The 20,237-nt window shown below is 54.5% G+C and overlaps 5 protein-coding genes across 5 annotated transcripts; all 5 read left to right on the top strand.

Annotated features, from left to right (window-relative positions):
• Positions 1-1,189: 1,189 nt before the first annotated feature.
• On the top strand, positions 1,190-9,303 carry SEPMUDRAFT_134957 (polyketide synthase; the record flags this gene model as incomplete). Its single annotated transcript, XM_016902669.1, has 10 exons — positions 1,190-1,429; positions 1,500-1,645; positions 1,733-1,838; positions 1,891-2,202; positions 2,257-2,376; positions 2,429-2,550; positions 2,604-2,739; positions 2,795-8,275; positions 8,356-8,529; positions 8,613-9,303. The coding sequence occupies 10 exons, from the start codon at positions 1,190-1,192 to the stop codon at positions 9,237-9,239; spliced, it is 7,464 nt and encodes a 2,487-aa protein (XP_016758774.1). The 3' UTR covers positions 9,240-9,303.
• A 407-nt stretch (positions 9,304-9,710) lies between these two features.
• Positions 9,711-11,016, top strand: SEPMUDRAFT_127312 (uncharacterized protein). The gene is made up of 2 exons (XM_016902143.1): positions 9,711-9,962; positions 10,051-11,016. Exon 2 carries the CDS (start codon positions 10,117-10,119, stop codon positions 10,279-10,281), a length of 165 nt encoding a protein of 54 aa, XP_016758772.1. The 5' UTR covers positions 9,711-9,962; positions 10,051-10,116; the 3' UTR covers positions 10,282-11,016.
• On the top strand, positions 9,854-11,016 carry SEPMUDRAFT_150684 (uncharacterized protein). Its single transcript, XM_016906333.1, has one exon. It carries the CDS (start codon positions 10,500-10,502, stop codon positions 10,806-10,808), a length of 309 nt encoding a protein of 102 aa, XP_016758773.1. The 5' UTR covers positions 9,854-10,499; the 3' UTR covers positions 10,809-11,016.
• An 812-nt stretch (positions 11,017-11,828) lies between these two features.
• SEPMUDRAFT_150682 (uncharacterized protein) lies at positions 11,829-15,964 on the top strand. Its single transcript, XM_016906332.1, has one exon. It carries the CDS (start codon positions 12,667-12,669, stop codon positions 15,598-15,600), a length of 2,934 nt encoding a protein of 977 aa, XP_016758771.1. The 5' UTR covers positions 11,829-12,666; the 3' UTR covers positions 15,601-15,964.
• Positions 15,965-16,339: 375 nt separating this feature from the next.
• On the top strand, positions 16,340-20,223 carry SEPMUDRAFT_150681 (glycosyltransferase family 2 protein). Its single transcript, XM_016906331.1, has one exon. The coding sequence runs from the start codon at positions 16,402-16,404 to the stop codon at positions 19,927-19,929; it is 3,528 nt and encodes a 1,175-aa protein (XP_016758770.1). The 5' UTR covers positions 16,340-16,401; the 3' UTR covers positions 19,930-20,223.
• The last annotated feature ends 14 nt before the right edge of the window (positions 20,224-20,237 follow it).

Below are 20,237 nucleotides of genomic sequence, written 5' to 3'. Positions count from 1 at the left end.
TTGTACCGTGCTCACATATGCGCATACGGCCGAACTTTCTCCGCGTCTCTCTCGTCTCTCTCATCTTTTCGTCTCTCCGTCTAGTCTCCGTGGATCGGCTGCTTCCGTCCCCGTAGTTCGGCTGCTACCGTCTCCGCGGATCGGCTACTCCCGTCTCCGGTCTTTTAAGCAACGGCCCTGCTTAAAACAACCACCTATGTCTTAAGGAGATATGACTAGGAGGTAGTAGTCTCTATAGCAATAGGCCTGACTTATGTTCACTATACTACTTACCTTAGTTTCCAACCTTGGCCCGACATCATTTCCGACGTAGCATCTCTTTCTGGAAATTACCTATACCTTCTAGGACGTGGTACTATCACTATTCTATCGCCCTATGCCCTCTAGGGCTTTTACTGGCTCAGTACATCAAGATTTCGGTCCCCGAAGTGGTCCTCCTCGTTCCTGAATCCGAGCATCTCAACGATGTTAGTCGGAGATGGCTCGGATGGTTAGACATCATGTCTTGACCGTTTGTCGCCTTCCTGATGATTTTTTTTCGGTTCTGCGAGCGGCTGCGTTGGAGCGGATGAAGAAGAGACTATACTGACTGGTACAGGTTGCAAACGCGCCTCTGACGAATCTAGGGAGCTGTATGTGCAATAGAGGTGCATATAGGTACCTTTTCACTACGCCTCTGGCGGCCCTACGCGCGCAGGTATATTCGTGGCCTTAATGATAATGATACTTGGCACGAAAATTTTGTAGCGGCTACTAGAATTTTTTCATGTCACCTGGTATTGCATACCAAAAGTCATGTCACTCTGACACGGCGCGAGCGCTACGACTACTCACCGCTAAGGCTGAGACACTATGGGCGGCTGGACCATATCGATCACTCTCTGCTGTGCGGTATGCCATGGTGCTAACACCTTGGGCACTAGAAAAGGGGTCTGCAAACATGGCAAGGTGCGTGGTGGCGAAGCCACAAGCGTAGAAGCTGTGAATTTTCCTGACTGGAAACCCTATGTCCGGACGAAGTGCCCAGAGCTTGTAGTATACTAAGTATACGCATACCTGGGACAAGCGAATGACCCTCCTGCTGTAGTCTGATCCTTTTGTTTTTGGTTTGGAGACCTGCCACATCGAATACGCTTCAACACGTACAAACAAGTGCTCGTTATCATCTATCCAGCTGAATTAGCCAGCCATGGTCGACCAAACCGCAATCGCCATTATTGGCTATGGTTATCGGGCTCCTGGAGTGGGGCGGAAAGGTCTGTGGGAGTATCTAGCCGACGCTCAGTCAGCGTGGTCGAACGTCCCCGCCCATCGCTTCGATCAAGATGCATACTATCATGCGGATCCAGAGAAGCCAGGCTGTTACGCATCGAAAGGAGGGCACTTCCTCCCTCACGACATCTTCGCATTCGATGCAGCGTTTTTCCAGGTATGCGACGGGTGGAGATGAGTCATGTACCTCGAAAGAGCTTGCTAACTTGTACATTTCTGATGGTCAGATTCGGGCGGAAGAAGCTCGATCGATGGATCCTCAGCATCGCCACATTCTGGAGTGTGCCTTCGAAGCAGCTGAGCAAGCTGGTGTACGGCTGTCTGATCTTGCTGGGTCCAACGTAGGAGCGTTCGCCGCGAACGAGAAATCAGAGTGAGTACTTCCTGCTACGCGAACCAACACCTTCAGTGCAAAACGTCTGAGCTAGATTCTTGGAAAGCGGGCTGACTTGGTGCATAGGTATTGGCAGCAGACACTCGACGATCTCCCAACGACTTCAAAATACACCGCCACATCCACTGCAGCCTGCATGTTTGCCAACCGCATGTCCTACTTCTTCAACCTGGTATGTGTTTCCCTCTCAAACATTGATCGCCCCTAGCTGATCGTCGTTCCAGAATGGTCCTAGCGTCTCGATCGATGCTGCATGCGCTAGCGGCTCGTCTGCAGTTCATCTAGCCTGCCAGAGCATTCGTTCCGGAGAATGCAATACTGCCTTTGTAGGCGCAGCGTCACTGATCCTCAACCCTACCATGTGGAGTGCGTTCGACACTATGGGAGCATTGTCTGCAGAGGGCAAATGCTTCTCTTATGATCCCAGAGGGTCCGGATTCGGTCGTGGTGAAGGCGCTGGTTGTCTGCTGATCAAGCGACTCGACGATGCTCTTCGTGATGGAGATCCTATCCAGGCCATAATACGGAACACAGCGGTAAGTTTTGATCCAATTGTCTGGGTTACACACGCCAGCTAACATTGGCAAAAGGCCAACCATGGAGGCCGTACAGACGGTATCACAGTACCCTCTCGTTCTGCGCAAGAAGCCCTGCTGCGAAGAGTCCACGAGCAGGTCGGCCTAGACCCTGCGGACACTCCTGTCGTCGAGGTAAGAAGCTGTTCTCGCATATCGCGCTCGTGCTGGGCTGACCTGAGACCAGGGACACGGAACTGGCACCAAAGTCGGCGACCCAATCGAAGCAAACTCGATTGCCACCGTTGTGGGTCGCAAGAGTACACCATCGAATCCAACATACCTCGGATCGGTCAAGTCTAACTTCGGGTGAGATCAGGCCTTGGGTGTAATGATCTTTGATTTTGGCTCATTGTTTGCAGGCACACGGAAAGTACTAGCGGTGTACTGGCAGTCATCAAAGCCGTCATGATGCTGCAGACTGGGTTCATCTTGCCAAACGCATCGGCTACCACAGGTGGCCTCAACGCCAGAATTGAGCAACCAGAGAAGCTAAAGGTATAGTCGTGATATACCTCACTCCGTCAGCTGCCATAGTACTGATGAGTAGCAGATTATCAGCGAGTTAACACCGTGGCCGATGGGCCGTGAGAAACGCATTGTTGTATCAAATTTCGGCTTTGGTGGCAGTAATGCTGCAGTGCTTCTGGAGAGCAGTGACAAAGTTGGCCCTTCAGTTCACGGAGCCCTGACACCCCCTGATGATACTCATCATGGACGTCTGTTCGTCTTCTCAGCAAAGACAGAGAGCAGCCTCACAGCATATATCTCATCATTCGCGGAGTACTTGTCTGCGCGGCCGACATTGTCTCTGGTTAATCTCGCCTATACTCTCGGTGGACGTAGGACCCACCACGCTCACAGAGCAGCATTCTCAGCCGAGTCCTTGGAGGACCTACAAAAGCAGCTTATATCCTTCTCGCCCACTGGTAAGCCGACCAAGGCAAAGTCCGGTAGCGTTGTCTTTGTCTTCACCGGACAAGGTGCGCAACATGCTCAGATGGGCAGAGAATTGAAGCGCTTCCCTGTCTTTGCGGCTGCCCTCGCTGAAGCTGATCGCATCTTGAAGACTCTCGGTGCAGGCTGGTCACTTGTGGAAGAACTGGAAAGGCCTGGCAGTGAGTCACGCATTAACGAGGCTGAATACAGTCAACCGGCTTGTACTGCCATCCAGCTTGCACTCGTAGAGCTTCTCCGGTCATGGAACATTCACCCTTCGACGGTGACTGGTCATAGTTCTGGTGAGATTGCGGCTGCTTTCACGGCGGGATTCATCTCTTTCGAAAGTGCATTGGCAATTGCATACTTCCGCGGCTATTGGGCACTCAAAGTCATGAACAATCCTTCTACTCAAGGCACGATGCTTGCTCTTGGCGCCAGTGCAGAGCAAGCCAACATGTTGATCGACGAGTCGGGCGCCGGCTACGCTACCATCGCTGCGACCAACAGTCCTGCCAGCGTCACTCTTTCGGGAGACCGAGACAAGATTGATCGCATTGAAGCCGCAGCTCAGCTTCAAGGACTGTTCGTGCGGAAGCTCAAGGTGAGCATTGCATACCACTCGCAGCATATGGAGCAGGTCGGTGCATCTTATCTGGCATCCATCCAGGCCCTCTGTAAGCAGCCATTGGAAACGACTAGCCCTGGTTCGGTGGTCTTTGTGTCCTCGGTCACTGGTCGCATTGAAGACAAAGACACTGTCGAAGCGCACTACTGGGTGAAGAACCTGCTTCAAGAGGTGCGATTCTCATCGGCATTGACGACCATCTTTTCGTCGGAGGCCAGCCTCAAGTCCTCCGATACCATTGTTGAGATCGGACCGCACGCTGCACTCAAGGGCCCGATCAAGCAGACCCTGGACGTCATCCGCAACGAGCAGCAGGGGCGCGTACAGTATCATTCCTCGCTCGTGCGTGGCGAGAAGGCCGATGATGCCCTGCTCACCTTGGCTGCCCATCTCTTTGATGCCGGGGCAGACGTCAACTTTGCAGCCGTGAATCTCATCACGCCCCCTGCCGCTGTCGTGTCCGATCTGCCCCCTTACGAATGGAATCACAGTGTCTCGTACAAGCATGAATCGCGCATTACCAAGAGCAAAGCACATCCTGGACACTCATACAGCCCATTCCTGGGGTGGAAAGTGCCATACAGCGAGGGCAACGAACACTCGTTCCGTCAGGTCTTTACCCTAGACGAACTGCCATGGCTGCGGGACCACAACATCGCCGGGGATGTGATCTTCCCAATGACCGCATACGTTACCTTGGCCATCGCTGCTCTGGAGGCTCTCCTCGGCCCCGATGCTGGCGCGGTAGTCAATGTCCACGAGTTCTTTGCCAAGCATAGCCTCAAGATTGACGAAGAAGAGCGCGTGGACATCACGACGAAACTTCGTCCACAGCCCATGAGCACTGAGACAGCATCATCCACTCGTTGGACCTTCGAAGTGCTCAGCTGGACTGAGGCGCAAGGCTGGACGATGCACGCTCAAGGTCATCTCGAAGCAAACTCTCAAGTGTCACGTATCGAGACCGCGGCCGTCCAAAGGGCGTGCCAGCTCGTCGACGGCACGCATCTGGCCGGCGGTGATTCCAACCTCGAGTACGAGCTGCTCAAATCCAGCGGCCTTTGCTACGGCCCAACCTTCCGCAACATGTCTCAACTATGGCTAACCCCAAGCGGCGCTGTACATGAGATTGACTTACAACCTCGTACGCTTACGACATTGGCATCGGTTGAAAAAGCTCAAACTCTTTCGCCACTGGTGGACTCCTTTTTTCACGCTATGGGAGTCATCCAGGCAATGGGAGGGCCGCGCTCGACGTTCGTGCTCACGTATTTCCAGCGACTGCGACTCCTGCGAACGGCAGAAGTCAGTAATGCGCAGAAGTTGAGAATTGTCACTCAACGTGTTGGTCATGACCAGAAGCTGGGAAGCTTCACAGTGAGTGTCGTTGCGTTTGCACTCGTTGAAGACTCCTGGCAGCCACTCTGCGAATTTGAGCAATTGACTGGAAGGTCGATTGCAGGCGCCTCGGATGATGTGTCGACCGATGGTCTCCCCGACAGCTACTACACAGCTCTTGTTCCACATCTCGACTCGATGTCTTCCACTGAGCTGGTCAAGCTCATTGCTGCGCCTGCAGTGACGGACGAAGAGCTCCTGCATCGACGACACCTGAACGATGCCGCTGTACACTTTTTGGCACAAGCACTCGATCAGACTGCCGTCGATGATCAGACCAAATGGCCTATTCATTACGTGAAGTTCCGTGCGTGGGCCGAGACAACCATCACGCAGCGTCTTGCGAGTGGCGCGTCGGTCCAGATCTCATCTGAAGCCATGAATAAAGTCCGGTCGGTTGACGCTCAAGGTGCTATGCTCTGTGCCATTGGTGACAATTTGGTCTCAATTCTGCGTGGAGAGATTGAGCCATTAGAGATAATGCTCAAGGACAATCTCCTGTCGCGAAACTACGAAGACGACACCGCTGGCAAGCGAGGCGCAGACTCTTTGGCTGCACTCGTGAGCCACATTTCGAATCTAAAGCCCGGTCTCCGCATTCTCGAGATTGGAGGAGGTACCGCATCGGCCACGATTCCCGTGCTCCAAAAGATGACGCAGGATGGCGAGCCTCTTTCGATTGCCAGCTACACCTTCACAGATCTCTCCACGGGCTTCTTCGAAGCCGCGCGCGGTAAGCTCGAGCAATGGTCGAGCCACATGGAGTATCGTAAGCTAGACATCAGCGAGGAGCCCACAGCACAGGGCTTCGTGCATGGCGCCTACGACCTCATCATTGCATCCAATGTGTTGCACGCCACTCCAGATATCGCGCGAACCATTGACAATGTCCACAGCCTACTTAGTCCCGGTGGCAAGCTAGTTATGCTCGAATGCAGGACTCATCCTGCGCTGATTCTGCCCTTTGCACTCCTCCCCGGCTGGTGGCTGACTGAAGACGATTACCGCACCAGCTTGGGCCCCATGCTGTCTGAGCAAGCCTGGGACGATCTTCTCAAGGAGAGACAATTTTCCGGTGTTGATGTTGCTTTGGGAGACTATCCTGATGCTGCGGAATACCAGATGAACGTCATCTGCACTACGAAGATTGCAGAAGAAGATGATGGCAGCCTCGGGAGTGTCACCGTCTGTGGAGACTTTGCCACCCCGAGCGATTCCATCTTTGCTCATGAGGTTGCGGACCAAATTTCTCGGCAACTGCACTGTGGCACACTGATCAAGCCATACCAAGAGGTCATTGCGAGCAGCGATAGAAATTGCGTCTTTGTGGACTCCAAGGGCAGTGTGTTCAGCAATCTTTCTGCGGCCGCTTTCGATCAACTTCGCAACGTCCTTCTGGACACCTCATCGCTGGTTTGGGTAACTCCTGATACTGCACAGCCGAATGCTCATGTGGCGAAGGGTCTGCTCCGCACTCTTCGGTTGGAAAATCCCTCCAAGAGCATGTTCCTGCTCGAGAATGCGCCACAGACGGAGGTTGGCGCATCTGCGGTCGTCAATGTCGTACAGCATCTAAAGCAGAATGAAGCAACACGTCTCGCCGAACAAGAGTTTGTCTGGCGAGATGGTGCTCTACACGTCCCTCGCCTTCGAGCCCTCAAGAGCGCTGAACAGACGTTCGCTAGACAGGCCGGAAAATCTGCGCGAGCCAAGCAGAACATCTGGAGCGGCAACGAAGCGTTCGAGATGACGGTTGAAGCTGTCGGAAGTCCAGACTCCATTTACTTCCATCGCACTGAAGCACGAGACATTGACACTCTCCAGGAGAACGACGTGATCATTCAAGTCGCAGCAGCCGGCGTGAATTTTAGAGACCTGCTCATGGTACTAGGCTCCATGCCATTCAGTCACGGTATCGGTCTAGAGGGAGCAGGTGTGGTGAGGTATTGTGGTTCCAAGGTTACTGATCTACAGCCGGGTGATCGTGTCTTCTACATCTCCAACATGAATGGTCTTGCCACCCACGTGCGCATTCCCGCAGTGTGTGCCTACAAAATCCCTGCCAACTTGAGCTTCGTCGATGCGGCCACGATGCCCATTGCGTACAGCACGGCTCTCATCTCGCTCGCGCAGATTGGCCGACTACAACCGGGAGAATCGGTGTTGATCCATGCGGCTTCAGGCGCCGTCGGGCAGGCCAGTATCGCAATTGCACAGCGGTTACAGGCTGATATCTTCGTCACCGCCGGCACACCCGAGAAGCGAAAGTTCCTCGAAGACACCTTCGGCATACCCCAGGAGAGAATTTTCTCGAGCAGAAATGCGACCTTCCGTGATGCGATACTGAAGGCCACCAACGGAGCTGGTGTGGATGTAATCCTCAACTCACTCAGTGGCGATCTCCTCCAGGCCACCTGGGACTTGATCAAAGACTTTGGCAGGTTCGTGGAAATCGGCAAGAAAGACTTGCTCCAAAACTCCTATCTCGGCATGCGCCACTTTGACCGCAATGTGACGTTCAGCGGTGTCGACTTGCACAAGATCTTCAAGAAACGGCCTGCTGAGGCAAAAGAGCACCTTGCCAATATCATGGAACTGTTCAGCAGCGGAGCCATCACTCCCATCCGACCAGTGACCGAGGTGCCATGTTCAGAGATCGCCTCCGGTCTGCGTCGGCTGCAGACAGGCAACAACATCGGGAAGATTGTGATTACCATGAACGCCGACGATGAGGTGCTGGCCGATCTCCCACATCCTCTCGGAAGACCAGGAAAGCACGTGTTGCGGCCAGATGCGACATACCTCATCACGGGCGGTACAGGCGGTATTGGCAGAGCGACGGCATCATGGATGTTTGACAACGGTGCCAGGAATGTCGTCTTGCTGGGCCGAAGTGGCTCCTCCAACCCCGAGGTTGCGGCGCTGTTGAAGCAATATCAAGACACCGAGTATCATCTCAGAGCTGTTGCGTGTGATGTCGGTAACCGCGAGGACCTCGCAAGGGCTTTGCAATCAGTACACGATCTGCCTCGGATCGCAGGTGTCATTCATGGCGCGCTGTACCTAAGAGTAAGTGAAAGAGAGAGAGATGAGGTGTAGTTGCCCCACTCAGGTTTTTTTCCCGGCTGACATAATCATTACCATTACAGGACTCATTATTCCTCAATGCCCAATTCGACGACTGGCAAAAGGTCACTGCGCCGAAAATCGATGCCGCTTGGAGTCTGCATGAACTTCTGCCTGAACTCGACTTTTTCGTCTCTCTGGCCTCTGTCACCGGTGTGACTGGACATGCTGGACAATCCATCTATGGAGGAACGACCGTAAGTGCCAAGAAGAAATACATACCCCCCTCAACGGATATATCGATGGAATTTGAGTGCTGACATATGTATGTAATATCCAGACGTTCCTCGACGCTTTCACCGCCTACCGCCGCAGCCTCGGACTTCCCGCCGTCTCGATCAGCTTGCCAGTCATCGAAGACGTGGGTTATGTGGCCGACCGTGGTCTGAGCGTGCCGCTCCAGCGCTCCCTCGGTGTATCTCTCGCAGTTTCCCAGGTGCACACCTTGATCAAGGGCGCCATCATCGGCTCTTCGTCCGGCTTCTTCCACGAAGGCAAGACCATGTCCTGTGTACGCGGCTACGAGTCCACGCTCCCTTGGGATCGCTTCACCATGCTCTCTGCGCTGCGTCCGAAAAGTCTGCTCCTCAGCGAGAGCCGCGACAAATCCGAGACGTCTGCCGCGACGAGCAAAGCCATGATGGACACTGAAGAGGGCTTACTGGACGCCTTGATGGCCAAGATCTGTTCCATGACGATGATGGAAGCGAATGAAGTCTTTCCGGAAAGGAACCTCAGAGACTATGGCTTGGACTCGTTGGTCTCGGTGGAGTTGCGCAATTGGATCAAGAGGGAGGCCGGTGTGGAAATGGCCATGACGCAGATTCTCACGGCTGCTAACCTGCAGAGTCTCGTGAGGCATATCCTTTCCATGAAGCATGGTGAGGCCAAGACTACCTCTGGGTAGACTCGCGCCGACCTCCTGTGATTCATCTGAGAGGCTTGATTGTTCGCGTCTTGCTTGCTTTCCCCGCATCTTGTTCTGTTCTTTTTCTGTATTTAATGCTGCAATTGCTCAAATTTTTGTCGAATGGTTCTCCTTGTTGCTTAGTGTAATCTTCACCGTCAAAATGTCTTTCTTCCCTTTTCGTACCACACCTCGATTCCCTATGGTCGATTCCGGGCGTATGTCCTTTCGTCATCTGTAGTTGCACCTGTTCGTTGCGGTGTCTTTGTTTGCCCCTTTCATCCTTAGCACCTATCTCTCGGCCTGATTGCTCTCGAATGTGATGTATCATAGGGTCTGGATTGAAACAGGGTCCTGCTGGTAGTAGGATTGATTTCTAGCCTTCTGAACAATCTCTTTCTCTCCTGGTTCTTCGGGCACTACTAGAAGTGACGCCGGAATATGGGTTTCGTGACGGTGCTCGACAGGATACCAGATCACCAGCCGGGTGAGAGGGCTCTCTGGGTGGTTGGGTGCCAACAAGATCTCGGAGCCCTCCAAAATTGACAGACAAGTAGGTGCCAGGAGCCGCGATGCCACTGATTTGACTTTGCTGAGCGTGGATACTCGGTAGTATTTGTTCTTACCTACATGTAGGCCTGGTAGCAGTCATTCTGTCTTCTACAGGATAATAGCGTATACTATTCGACCGTCGAGTCCGCTCTCTTCTCTCTCTTCTCTTCTCTGTAAACTATTAGTGCTGCGCTTTGTCCACGGTCTTGCGTGCGCATCACGGGAATCACTGGTCCTTGCCACGCGGACCTTTACTGACAGAGACTGTGGTATGTAAGCAGCTCCCTCGTGCAAGCATGCCATTCTCCGAAGCAGAGGAATAGCTATGGAGAGGGCACAACATCCGCTTCCCTCGAGTCTGGACGCCTCAAACTTGGGGAGCGATCAGGGCGAAGAGGATCGCTCTCAGTGCGAGCTTCAGGTGCTTTTCAGTCTTTCGCTGTTGGCCTCCACCGGGTGCGGCAGAGCTCGATTAATGATCACCCCTTGAGGCTGCGGCGTGCGAGGTGTATTGAAGGTGCAGTTTCTTGCTTGCACATGAGCAGTTCATGTTATTATGCTGCCAGAGTGAAGACTGTCTGAAGTGATGATCACGGGGGCCGGAGACGGGAGTAGACTACAATATGTCCAGCCTGAGGTGCCGGAGCTCGGGCCAGTAGACGCATCTGTCGTTGTTGTTGCTTTTGGGCTTTTCACAGCTTCGCGTGCATGCGCAGACTCAACCATCCATCCCACTCCGCGTGCAAGTGCAGACACAACCATCCATCCCACTCCGCATCATCTTCCAACAAGTACATGATTCTCTACATGCTGACTGCGACAACAGAAGCCGCCTCGGTCTGCACAAGGACACAACAGAGCTGCCTTGGCTGGCACAGTGGCGGCGCTCCGCCGTGTCCACTCCACGCAGTCTCCTCGGAACCTTGCACCACCCATCGACAACGAATTTCAAAGCGGTGCGCCTGGAAGTGGGATGTCAGCACTGTGATCTCGTTTCTACACTGGAGTATTTATTGAGCTGGAGCGTTCGGCATCTGCTGCCGCGGACCGGCAACAGTCTACTGTGCACCACACGGACGCACTACAACCGCCGTCGGGCTTCTGCACAGCGAGAATGACCGGCGCCATCAAGGAAAGCAAGTGGCTTCATCGGCTTGCCTATGGCAGCTGGTAAAGAACTACACATGACCAAGAAATGCAATGAAATAACAAGAATGGACGATGGTGGTGGACCTCCTAGGAGGTATTTCAAGCACGACAGAGCTTTCATGCCATGTAGTCATCCTGGGACCTGGCTCGCCCGCCCGCTAGTGAGGAAACTAGTGGCCGTGCGGCGTGCCGTGGCGTGGCATGAAAGCTACATCCCCTCCTAATGCATCTAATGCAGCCTCCCCCAGTCTCTAGAGCTGCGAAGCCGTGAGTCTGTGACTCTGTGACTGCGGTGCAACCATGACGACTCAAGCATCGTGCAGCAGAGCAGCAACCTTCCTCCACTCCAATACCGCCCCGGAGTACACGCATTGCATATATCTTCATGATCCAGGAGCGCCCGGTGGTCTTAGGAGGTATATATGTAGCCTTCATGGCTCACGCAGCGGGTACGAAACAAACGAGAAAAGTCGTTGTACCCACCATGCTGTCATCCGGACCGCGGAGAGAGAGAGAGAGAGAGGAGCGGAGCCTGGGGAGTGCGAGGGCGAGGGCGAGGGCGAGGCGAGACATCCACTGTCCCGCCCGTCCGCCTGCGGAGTCTGGAGTCCAGAAGTCCAGAGATGATGATAGCGATGCCCGTCTTTTGTCTGGGATTCGTCAGCCCGCCGCCGCCAAATGATACGAGACACTACGCATCCAATCAACGCCGCTGCCGCTCCCTCCTTCGCCACCCTGGGTCTTAGAAGTGATGGGAAAGGATGGCACCGGTCCCAGACGATTTCTTCCGCTCTTGCGACCACCTCGTCCCAATCACTTGCCCCAGAGACCATCCCGACTGTTTATTCATTGTTTTTACGATGATTGTTGCTGCTCACAACGCCGCCGACTCCGGTGCTCTGATCAGTCGCGCACACGCAAGCGTAGTGAGTGCGCCAACGGTGAGTGGGTGCAGTGGTGGTGTCGATGGCGACATGGCCGCGCACAGGAGCGTCTGCCTCGTTGGAGCAGCGAGCAGGCTTGCGCGCAGCTTTCAGGCAGGCAGGCTCGCAAGGCTCGCAGGCTCCCCAAAATTGCCCTACCTGATGCGCGCGCCCCGGTCACGTGCCCTCTGGCCTCGTTCTACTCTTTCCTCCTCTGCTTCTGCTCTGCTCTGCTCTGCGGCCCTCTCTCCCACCTGCACTTGCCATTCGTCGCACCGCGATAACCACCTCTCTTTCACCCTCACCACCTCCCTCCCTCCCTCTCTCTTCCCTTCACCTCCCACTACCCTTGGCCGCACTGAGGCCCAGCTCATTCTTCCACCCTTCCACCAGCAGCCTTTCGACTCGCATACCGCATCTACGACACCACGTCCCCCGAAAGCACGTTGTCCTGGAGAGCCGCCGGATTGCGAGCGCCGCTTCACGACTCGAACAGCGTCCTGCCCATGACCCACTGGTACGCATCGCAGCACGAACAACAGCAGTACCACCAGAGCCTCCTCTAGACTGCGTCCTGGCAGCACGCGGCATCGCCGTCGTCCTGGCGAATTGCATCTGACTGGTTCATTGTAGCCCGTCCTTTGTCGAGACTGCGCACCACACCACCCCATCACGAGCGCCGCGCCGGAAGATCCTGCCTCGAGCGACGAGCGTCGACGACAGTGGCGATACAGTCATGCGACGCCAACCTGACCTCCATCCCGTCACCTAACCTGTACGCACTCTCCACCAGAAGAGATAGCATGACAGACACCTCTTTCCCTGTTAAGCCTATCGACGGTTACGATCTCTCCCGCGCGCCTCTCTTCCACCCGGCGTCTCATCAACAGCGATATCACGCTCCTGCAGTCAATGGCGATCCGGGAGATGATGGCCAGATAAGCTGCATCTGCGATTTTGCGGACGATGACGGCTATACAGTGCAATGCGACAAATGTCATAGATGGCAGCACCAATCGTGCTACTATCCAGAGTATGACGAGCAACAGTTACCGGAAGCGCTCGAGCACTGCTGCGTGGACTGCGTGCCGAAAAATGTCGACGTTCAGGCCGCGCGACGTCGCCAGATGACGAAACGTGGGCACACGGAACCACACACAAATGGCGTCAAGCGAGCGGCCTCAAAGAGTCACAAGAAAAAGGCCAAAGAGCATGGTCCGCCGCCGCCGCCCTACACAAACGGCTGGCCCACTGACAAATTGCGGCACGATCGCAACAGCGCCAGTCCACGCGATCAACCTCCGCCTGCAAAGCGACCCAAGACCAGTCATCGCGCCTCAGACTCGACTACAAGTACGTCGGTCAAAGCGCACTCTCGGAAACGCAACGTGTCGTCCGTCCACAGTCACCATCGTAGGACGCCGTCACAGTCACCTGAGTCACCACCACCCATCGAGAGGTATTCGGAGAACTTCATGCGACTCTATGCGGATGACCACTGGTCCGTGGCGGAGAACAATCTACACGACTCGATTGCAGTGACCAACTCTCTCTCACAATGGGTAGAGATGCCTGACGACGAGTTCGGAGATGTACATGGGCATCCGAAAGGCACTGTCCTCAATCGATACGACAGCAGCTTGGAAGATATGCCCGGGAAGGCGGTTTACAAAATCGCTGAACGGCGAGACGACGACGTGCAAGGCCACGCTGCTGCCCTATGGAAGGCGGTCATTGTGGAAGAGCCAATGGTCCATGGCTGTTACATTGGTGAACTCAAGGGTCGCCTTTGTTTCAAGCAAGACTATCAAGCAGATCCCGCCAATCGATGGCGTGAACTGCGGCACCCGGAGCCATTCGTATTCTTCCACCCCCAGTTACCGATTGCGCTCGATGCCCGCAACGAAGGCACCGACCTGCGATTTATCAGACGCAGTTGCGACCCCAATGCGCGTTTACAGATTCTTATCACGGACGAGAAGGACTATCACTTTTGCTTTTTGTCGACCCGCGCCATCGATCCGGGAGAGGAAATTGCCATTGCGTGGGAGACGAAGGAGGCCATGCCGCTTCCGACGAAGAATTCTCTCTCTCAGATTGAGCTGGAGCAATTTTCGACCTGGGCTTCCACTGCTCTCGCCAATTGTGGGCCTTGCGCTTGTGGTCTGCCCACGAGAGATCCTGACCAAACTCCAAACTCCTGCTCCTTCGCTCGTTTCGACAGGCGCCTGAGTCCGAAGGGCGCTAGACCCAAAAAACGAAAGAACTGCCAGAATGGACAAGACCCTTCGCCGCCCAATACGAACGTCGTCAACAGTCGCTCAGGAAGCGAAGCCCGGAGGCATGAATTGGAAGACGACGTCACCGACTCGCAATCGGCGTCTGGATCTGTCGGAAGAGGGTCCGCTAGCCGCGACATCACTCCCAACACTCACTACTCGGCCAGTGGTAACGGCATGCCGGAGATGTCGGAGCGGGAGAAGAAGAAATTGGCGAAGGAGGAAGAGATGTTTCGACGACAAGAGGAAGAACACACCGGAAAGCAAGCGAAGAAGAAGCGCGGTAGCGTCAGCTCCAGTTTGAACACACCCAGTGCCACGTCGTCGAAGCAACTGGGATTCCCTACCAACGCATTGTCCAAGTACGCCGATGCCAACATGGCGCGACCAGCAGGACAGTCTTCTGGTAAAGCAGCGACGCAGAGTCGTAAGCCAAGAACCCTGAAATCTTTGATGAAGCCACCCAGCAAAGTCATGCAGCAGCAGCGGCGGCAGCAGCAGCCACGACCTGTCTGCGTTGAAGCTGGCACGCAGTGTGACATGGATATTGAAGAGGCTATGCGTCGCGCGCCAGCATCCTCTGCTCGAAAGCAATACAAATCGCTACGACAGATATTGCTGGATCGATGTGCCAGCAACAATCACGCTATACTCGCTTCTGCACCATCTAGTCCCAGATCATTACAGCACTCGAGTCCCGCTCCTGCCGATGCAATGGACGTCGACAATCCCAGCGCAAAGAGTTCGCCTTTACAGGCGCACGCCGAGAGGGAACTTACCGAGCGGCCGCGATCGTCTAGTTCTTTGGCAAGCTCTGCGAATGCTCATGCAGGCGACACCGAAATGGCAGATACAGGTACCGATGAACGCGACAGCACGGAGCAAGCACCAGTTCCTGGGGTTCAGCAGGTGGCAACTTCCCCGTCCGAGGATCACGGAGACAGCAGTGGCAAGTTGAACTCAGCAGTGTCCTCCTCGACCTCACCTTGTTGCGCCAAGGTAACCGATGGAGCTGCAATTCCCGAGCAGTCGGCGGCGAAACCAGCTGCCATGCGCCTTGATATGCCACCGCCTGGTCTCCATTCCACGGCGTCGTCTACCTCTACGTTCTCTGCGGGTACGCCGACGACGATGTCGGGCTCCATGGCGCAGTCCCCTGTGGGCATGACTCCCGGCTCCATGTTCCCCCCCAGCGTGGTGGCAGCGATGGGGTCCACTTCAATGAAGAAGAAGCTCAGCTTGAGCGATTACACTCGTCGCAAAGCCAAGAAGGAAGACTCGGATGCCGGCCATGGCGAGAGCAGTCCCTCTTCGGTGGCGTCTGGTCCCGTGGTACCTCCACTACAGCCCAGTTCGTCGACGGAAGCACACGCGGCGCAGGGCAATGCGATTGAAGAAGATGTCAAGATGGAAGAAGCAGAGCACGCGCCCCCGCCACCGCCCATGACGGCAGCGTAGCGACGAGGAACAGTTTGCAAGTGGTCGGTTTGATCTGTCTTCAGTTCAGCGAGGCGTACGGGGGGGGTGGGGTCTTCTACACTTTTTACGATTCGAGGAATAACGATGCAGGAACAGCCCAAGCGGGCGTGCACACGCATGCTAGATGATTTGGGGCGATGGCCAGGCATGCGCCTTGAGGGGGCCCTTTACGAAAAGACGGAATCATGATGATCGCCCGCCTGATATTTGCAAAGGGCGAGACGCGGAACTCTTCTGTACTCTGTATACCGGCCTGACCCATTGCGAGGCGGCTGTTTTCTTTGAGTGAGTAGCATAGTGACAGAGATGCGTACTGAATCGAAACGAGTCCCATGTATGTACGGGGATGTCCCACCTCTGTCTCACTCACTAATTTCATGTCACGATCTCAGACCGGCACTGCTTGAAAAGCTGGAAGCTTGGAAGCCAACGAGCCCCGCCCAAATGAGCGGGCACCGCATGGCCGGTGAGAAAGCTGTTCGGGTCGGCCCGGGACACCGACCGTTGACTGCTTGGCAATGTTTACAATGCGGTTGCAAGGCACGACAGACACACAACACCACACGCGCCCATGGCATCTCTCGTACCTCCGGAGGCAGTTGCGAGTGACATTATCACTCCTTCCACTTCGACCTTGCTCACCACCACTCGCTACTTCCTAGCAGTACTGGCAGATACCCTTAGTACTGTCTCCGCTCAGCATTCGCCCTCAGGTGAAGATCATCATCGTCTCCATTCCCATCGCTCACTCCCACAGCCCGCCCGCCAGCATCCCATTTCATGGCGGCTCCGAATAGGCCGCACGCCTATGAACCGCCGCCCGGCTACGACGATGACTTCGACACGCCCACCAATGCATCCACAATGCGACTCCTCACGAGCCCCGAAGAGAGTGCACATGCAGCGTCAGTATCACCTTCGCGAGAGGCCGCCAACCACCACAGCAACAACAACAACAACAGAGCCTCGCCCCATGATTTGTTTCTGCGAGCTCAAGATCGATTGAACAGTCGCAACCACCAGAGAGCGGACAACAGTAGCCAAGATGCCCCACTCCCCTCCGCCACCACGCACTCGCATTATGCCAGATCGCAAGCTCCTCCAGGCGAAGAGCTCAATTCCCTGTTGCGTGAGGTCGAGAGTGACTTGTCCCAGTCAAGCGCTGCTCGTTCATCCGCAACATCCTCATCAGCAGCACCTCCCCGCACAAAGCGATACAAAGTGCGCTTCAATCAGCACCAGCGGCACGATGTGGACGACCAGCAACCAGAAGAGGAAGACATTGGCTCATACAATCTTTACAGCAGCAGGCCCGACAGTCCGACAAGAAGCTACCGGCCACCGAGTCCCACGCGATCATATGCCCCGACCTCCACATTAGGCACACAACCTTCTTTCTCAAGACTCTCGAGACAACCATCTGTGCTCGATAGTGCGCCCGATATGGCGCCACCAGTGGATGCCTACGATCCCTATCGACCCTCCAGTTCGAGACAATCAGACAGTCCTACAAAGGCTTTCACTCCGAGAGGAAGTCGAGAGTACCCAAGACCGCCGGCATCGAACGTACCATACGAGCCAGCAGACATCAATGGTGTGCCGCGGCCTGGAACGCCATCGTCGGCCTACGGAGGATCGCCTAGGAGGCCTCTTCCACCACAACCGCTCTTTGCTGGCGGAAGACCGCCTTCAATGATCAGTATGGAGGAGCCGCAAGAGCCAGGCATAACGGCCATACCAATCGATGATGATGATGATACTGCGGATCCCTTTGGCCCGGCTGCTGGTGACGGTGACTTGCAGCGCCCTCGACCGGTTTCGCGGAACACTTTTCAGTCAGAGTCGACTGTGACAGATGACAAGGAATTCGACAACAAGGATCCAGAGGACGATCTATGTGGTCCTGCTCCTGACGGCGTGCATCGAAGACGGGGAGCTCGCCCAGCACAGATGACCAGGAAGGAAGTCAAACTGATCAATGGCGAACTGATCCTGGAGTGCAAGATCCCGACCATCCTGTACTCATTTCTCCCCAGGCGCGACGACGTCGAATTCACGCACATGCGGTACACTGCTGTGACCTGTGACCCGAATGACTTTGTGGATCGAGGTTACAAGCTGCGCCAGAACATCGGATCCACGTCCCGAGAGACAGAGCTCTTGATCTGTATCACCATGTACAATGAAAACGAGATCGACTTCACGCGAACGATGCACGGTGTCATGCGCAATCTGTCACACTTCTGCAGTCGTGCGAAGTCGAGAACATGGGGGAAAGATGGTTGGCAAAAGATCGTTGTCTGCATCATCTCGGATGGTCGCTCAAAGGTGCATCCCCGAACGCTTGATGCGCTGGCGGCGATGGGCTGCTACCAGTCGGGCATTGCAAAAAATTTGGTCAATCAGCGCGAAGTCACTGCGCATGTGTACGAGTACACAACACAAGTCTCCCTGGATTCAGACCTGAAGTTCAAAGGTGCTGAGAAAGGTATTGTGCCCTGTCAGGTCATCTTCTGCCTGAAGGAGAAGAATTCGAAGAAGCTCAATAGTCATCGATGGTTCTTCAATGCTTTTGGACGTGCACTCAACCCCAACGTGTGCATCTTGCTCGACGTCGGCACCAGACCAGGCGACGACTCCCTCTACCACTTATGGAAAGCCTTCGACCGTGACTCCAATGTGGCTGGTGCAGCTGGCGAAATCAAGGCTGCAAAGGGCCGGTACCTCAAGGCTCTCATCAACCCGTTGGTTGCCTCGCAAAACTTCGAGTACAAGATGTCCAACATATTGGACAAGCCCCTCGAATCCGTGTTTGGTTACATTACAGTCCTGCCTGGAGCTTTGAGTGCGTACCGCTATCATGCGCTCCAAAATGACGAGACGGGGCATGGTCCGCTCAGTCAATACTTCAAGGGTGAGACACTGCATGGACAGGATGCAGACGTATTCACAGCCAACATGTATCTTGCCGAAGATCGCATCCTTTGTTGGGAGCTGGTTGCAAAGCGTAACGACAGATGGGTCCTCAAGTACGTTCGCAAGGCGACAGGAGAAACCGATGTTCCCGATGCAGTGCCCGAGTTCATCTCACAACGTCGTCGATGGCTGAACGGAGCTTTCTTCGCAGCTGTGTACTCGTTGCTGCACTTCAAGCAGATCTGGAAGACAGACCACACCATCACCAGGAAAATTCTGCTGCACGTGGAATTTATATATCAGTTCGTGCAGCTGCTCTTCACCTTCTTCTCTCTGGGAAACTTCTACCTGACCTTCTACTTCATTGCCGGATCGCTCGCGGACAAGAAAGTGGACCCCTTTGGCCACGGCATTGGCAACTTCATCTTCATTGTGCTGAGATACATCTGTGTCTTGACCATCATGGTGCAATTCATTCTCTCGATGGGCAACCGACCGCAGGGTGCGGTGAAGATGTTCATGGCCTCCCTGATCATCTTCTCCATCATCATGGTATACAATACCTTTGCCGCGATCTACATTGTTGTTCGTCAGCTCACGAATGGTTCGGAAATTGGATTTGGAAACAATGTCTTCACCAATCTCGTCGTCAGCACGCTATCTACGGTGGGACTCTACTTCTTCATGAGCTTCATGTACATGGACCCATGGCACATGTTCACGTCCTCGGCACAATATTTCGCCCTTTTACCATCGTACATTGCCACACTACAAGTCTACGCTTTCTGCAATGCACACGACGTGACGTGGGGCACGAAGGGAGACAACGTGCTGAAGAAAGATCTGGGTGTTGCGACTGCCAACAAGAATGGCACAGTCGAGCTGGAGATGCCATCGGAGCAACTGGATATTGATTCCGGATATGATGAAGCACTCCGGAATTTGAGAGACAGAGTGGAAGTCCCCACGCCGGGGATCTCCGAGAGTCAAATGCAAGAGGACTACTATCGGGCCGTGAGAACATATGTGGTCATTATCTGGATGGCGTGCAATGCCGTTCTTGCGATGGCGATCACGGAGATTTACAGCAACACCGATGTGGGACAAAACTACTACCTGAAGTTCATCTTGTGGTCCGTGGCATGTCTCGCGTTGTTTCGAGCCCTTGGATCGACGGCCTTCTTGATCATCAGTGGTGTGCACTCGATTGCGGACGGCAAGCTCAAATGGTCGAACAAAAGTGGTAGCAGTACGAGCAAGTCTGTACGGTCAGGGGGAAGTTGGACCAGCAAAGTCAGCATGCCGAGTTGGATGTCGAGCACAGGCAGCTGGATGAGTAGCAAGGCGAGCAGCTGGACTCCGAGCAGTATTGGAAGCACGCTTGGACGATAGATGGTCCAAAAAAACGTGCTTCACTCTGTCTCTGTCTTGGTTTTGGGTTTGTATGTTTTTTTCAGCCAGCGGTGTGCAGACAAAGAGCGAAAAACCAAACGGGGGCGCCAGAGACGTCCATGTGTTTGTGTGAGTGTGAGTTTTGGCGAGTTCGACCAGTGACGACTTGATTCGAGAGCAATGAAAGCATTCTCTGACGTGTTGCATGATGATGACGAAGGGAGGAGGAATAAGCAGAAGAAAATTCAAAGGAATTTTTGTAATAACGATACGAATCGATAATGAAAGAGAGGCTCCTTACGCCGTCT

The sequence above is a fragment of the Sphaerulina musiva genome (genome assembly GCF_000320565.1).
Source record: "Sphaerulina musiva SO2202 unplaced genomic scaffold SEPMUscaffold_8, whole genome shotgun sequence".
NCBI lineage: Eukaryota > Fungi > Ascomycota > Dothideomycetes > Mycosphaerellales > Mycosphaerellaceae > Sphaerulina > Sphaerulina musiva.
Note: the sequence above shows the minus strand (reverse complement) of the source record. Positions and strands in the feature narration are given on the sequence as shown.